At 38.2% G+C, this 3,621-nt stretch overlaps 1 protein-coding gene across 5 annotated transcripts in view; it reads left to right on the forward strand.

Annotated features, from left to right (window-relative positions):
* LOC106880188 (putative sodium-dependent multivitamin transporter) overlaps positions 1–3,621 on the forward strand; it is a 124,026-nt gene that overhangs the window by 81,286 nt on the left and 39,119 nt on the right. For all 5 annotated transcript variants that reach the window (XM_052969470.1, XM_052969471.1, XM_052969468.1 and 2 more), the window contains one exon: positions 2,176–2,241. In XM_052969470.1, coding sequence (XP_052825430.1) covers positions 2,176–2,241 — 66 coding nt within the window. The remainder of the gene's footprint in view (positions 1–2,175; positions 2,242–3,621) is intronic.

Raw genomic sequence — 3,621 nt, forward strand, 5'->3', positions numbered from 1 at the left:
CAACAAAGCAACATTCAAAGGCAACAAAGCAACATTCAAAGGCAACAAAGCAACATTCAAAGGCAACAAAGGCAACAAAGCAACATTCAAAGGCAACAAAGCAACATTCAAAGGCAACAAAGCAACATTCAAAGGCAACAAAGGCAACATTCTTCTCTATGGAGTCAAAATCTGGATTATGAAGAAAAAATTTCAAGATCCTCTTGATGTTACATCCACCAAGATTCTCATAAGCACTCAGAGCATCTCATAGCATGAACTCAAGACTTTATGGATTCATTCTGTTCATTCCTGCTATTGTTGCACAACACAGGATAGGCTTTGCTGGCTACTGCTATTGTTCTGAATAACAGGCTGTATCAAATGTTATATTTTAGTAGCTTTTGTATGATAATAGAGGATGAAGACCATTCAACTATATTCATGTTGTAGGCAGTGACACACACATGAAACTAAAGCCCTTCTAAAACTAATGGGAGACAGTGAGATGTATTTCCTGGTTTGGGGAAATACATCTCAATTGTGGCCACTTGAAGAAAATAGATGAAAATTAAATGAGTGATAAAATTTTCAGCTGCAAGCAAACATGAGCAAAAATACAAAAGCAATAGTTTGGAGCTGTTTAATCCCTGTTTAGTAAACCTTAGGTGATCAAAGGTACCCAGCCATGCTCATCATTATAGAGATATAAATGAGTTGTGGCAGACTAATTTTTAATCTCAGGTTAACCATGAATGAGAAGGTCTATGATGTTGAATATTAAAATTAATCAGTCAGTCAATAAAGCAACTCACCATCAGGACTCTTTAGCTGTTTTGCTTGGGGATAGGTCTTTAGTGAGTGGATAATGACTCCGACTAGTATTTTAACTGTGACCATCTTTCTTTTACTGCTTTCAGTCACTGGACTGCAGCTATGCTGGGGCACCTCTTTGAAGAGTTTTTTGTTACTCAGATCTACTCCCGTACTTATTCTGTTAGAGACTTATTTAAGTCTCTAACAGAATAAGTCTCTAGCTTAGAGACTTATTTAAGTCTCTAAGTTAAAAGGACTTAACACCACAACACTGTGTCAAGAAGTGACAGACAAATACAAATATAAAGATACACACACACACACACACACACACACAAGGCACAGGAGTGGCTGTGTGGTAAGTAGATTGCTTACCAACCACATGGTTCTGGGTTCAGTCCCACTGTGTGGCACCTTGAGCAAGTGTCTTCTACTATAGCCTTGGACCAACCAAAGCCTTGTGAGTGGATTTGGTAAATGGAAACTGAAAAAAGTCTGTCATATATATATATGTATATGCTTGTGTGTTTGTGTTTGTTCCCCCACCATCGCTTGACAACCAATGTTGGTGTGTTTACATCCCCTTAACTTAGCAGTTTGGCAAAAGTGACTGATAGAATAAGTACTAGGCTTGCAAAGAATAAGCCCTTGGGTCGATTTCTTCAACTAAAGGCAGTGTTCCAGCATGGCCACAGTCAAATGACTAAAACTAATAAAAAAATAAAAGTATACATATATTTTAAGGTGTGTGGCTTAGAGCTTAGAGTGTTGAAGTCTTGATCATAAAGTCTTGGGTTCGATTCCTGGACTAGGTGGTGCATTGTCTCCTGGATGTTGTGGTGTGTCAAAGCTGGAGTCTGAAGTGGCTGTCTGTATTTGGTCAGATTCAGCAGAGACAACTAAAACAATCAGTGAAAGCATGGTATGTGTTACCCAGTCATTCCCATTTGTGAGTGATATCTATGCATATATACGTGTGTGTGTGTGTGTGTGTGTGTGTGTACACATACACAGCCTTCCAGAAAGTTTTTGCAACCCATTTCACTCATAAGACATTTTTTTTTCTGGATTCTATTATCCAATGTGTCCCCTCTTTTCTTATGTTATTAGGTTGTGATTTCAGCAAAAAATAGCAGCTGTTAATAGCGGTTTGAGTGACCAAATAAAGTTTTCCCCATTGGTTAATATTTCCTTGGAGAGGTCAACATTCTATTGCAGATGCTGAAAACTCTCTAAACCAAAGTTGTTCATTTTGCCTTGTGAGAAAAAAAAAATATTTTGTTTTGATTGATAGAAAATTATTCATAAAAATATCAACTTGACTTCTATTATTCTTTCTAATTAATTTTTTCTATTTAATCTTTTTTTCTCCCATTCCAGTACCTTGAGTTACGCTATTCACATTGGTTTCGCTTGCTTGGAGCAGCAGTGTTCTGCATTCTTCAGGTATATGTATATGTATATTCATTTATATTTTTTTATTTTCTATGCTTTTGTAACTTTTACAAAACAGTTTCCTGAAGCTTTTTTATGATATATTCTTCTTTGTTGCTTTCTCACCTGATTACTAGGCAACTTGTTATTTTTTTATAAATTGAACACTCCTTTTATATGCAAATACAGTCTTACCTCACCCTTTTACATCCACTCTGTGTTTCTTTCCCCTCTGACCCTGCCTCCCTCTCCTTTATCTTTTCACTGTTGTGTCCCCATTGTTGAGTTGCACATTTAGTACAGTTTTCACTGTGCTGTATTCAGAACCATTTAAGCAAGAAACAGGATTGCGAATACCGGAAGACAGGGAGCCATAGAGAGCAATACCAAGAAGATAGAAAAGAGATTAAATCAAAGGAAGAAGCAGAATGTAAGAGGTTCTCACATATTCTGTGATGTGAGGATGCATGGCATGTAGGTCTTCTGGATAGCAAATCAGTGTGCAAAAGGAGATCAAGACATCAAAGGAGAAATGTGCATTAGAATGATAGTTGTACATTGGCCCTTACCAATGCTGAAAAGAAAGAAGCATGGAAGTGCTGTTATGAAAGATTGTTGAATGAGAATTCTTGAGAGAAAGAGGGTCTACCCCATGTAAACCCAACAGAGAGACCAGCCATCCAAGTTAACAGTATTATAATAGATTGATTAAGGATATGAAAGCAAGAGAGACAGCTAGACCATCAGGTATAGTTGCTGATATGCTGAAAATAACTGGCTAAGTGAGGTCATGTGCTAGTTGCACAGATAGCCTATAGGGTAATATGTGAGTTTGTCATACTTAGTAACTGGTATAGCAGTATCATTGACAACTGCAGTAGAGAGGTGAAGTGTAAGAGGCACAAAATGAATAACATGCAGTTCAGGTTTGTGTCAAGAAGAAGTAATAACAATATCCTCTTCTTAGGGACACAACTAATAGAGAATGACTTAACTAGAAGTAAACTTCTATACTTAGCATTCATCAACTGCAAAAAGACTTTAGCAGGGTTCCTAACTGAGTAACCTGGTGCCGCTAAGAAAACTGGGGAAACATGAATGGCTTGCAAGGGCATATAGAGGTGCTGTTAGCAATGAGCACAGCAATGAGTTTAGTATATAGATCATCATCATCATCATCGTTTAACGTCCGCTTTCCATGCTAGCATGGGTTGGACGATTTGACTGAGGACTGGTGAAACCGGATGGCAACACCAGGCTCCAGTCTGATTTGGCAGAGTTTCTACAGCTGGATGCCCTTCCTAACGCCAACCACTCAGAGAGTGTAGTGGGTGCTTTTACGTGTCACCCGCACGAAAACGGCCACGCTCGAAATGGTGTCTTTTATGTGCC

The sequence above is a fragment of the Octopus bimaculoides genome, chromosome 7 (assembly GCF_001194135.2).
Source record: "Octopus bimaculoides isolate UCB-OBI-ISO-001 chromosome 7, ASM119413v2, whole genome shotgun sequence".
NCBI classification, from domain to species: Eukaryota; Metazoa; Mollusca; class Cephalopoda; order Octopoda; family Octopodidae; genus Octopus; species Octopus bimaculoides.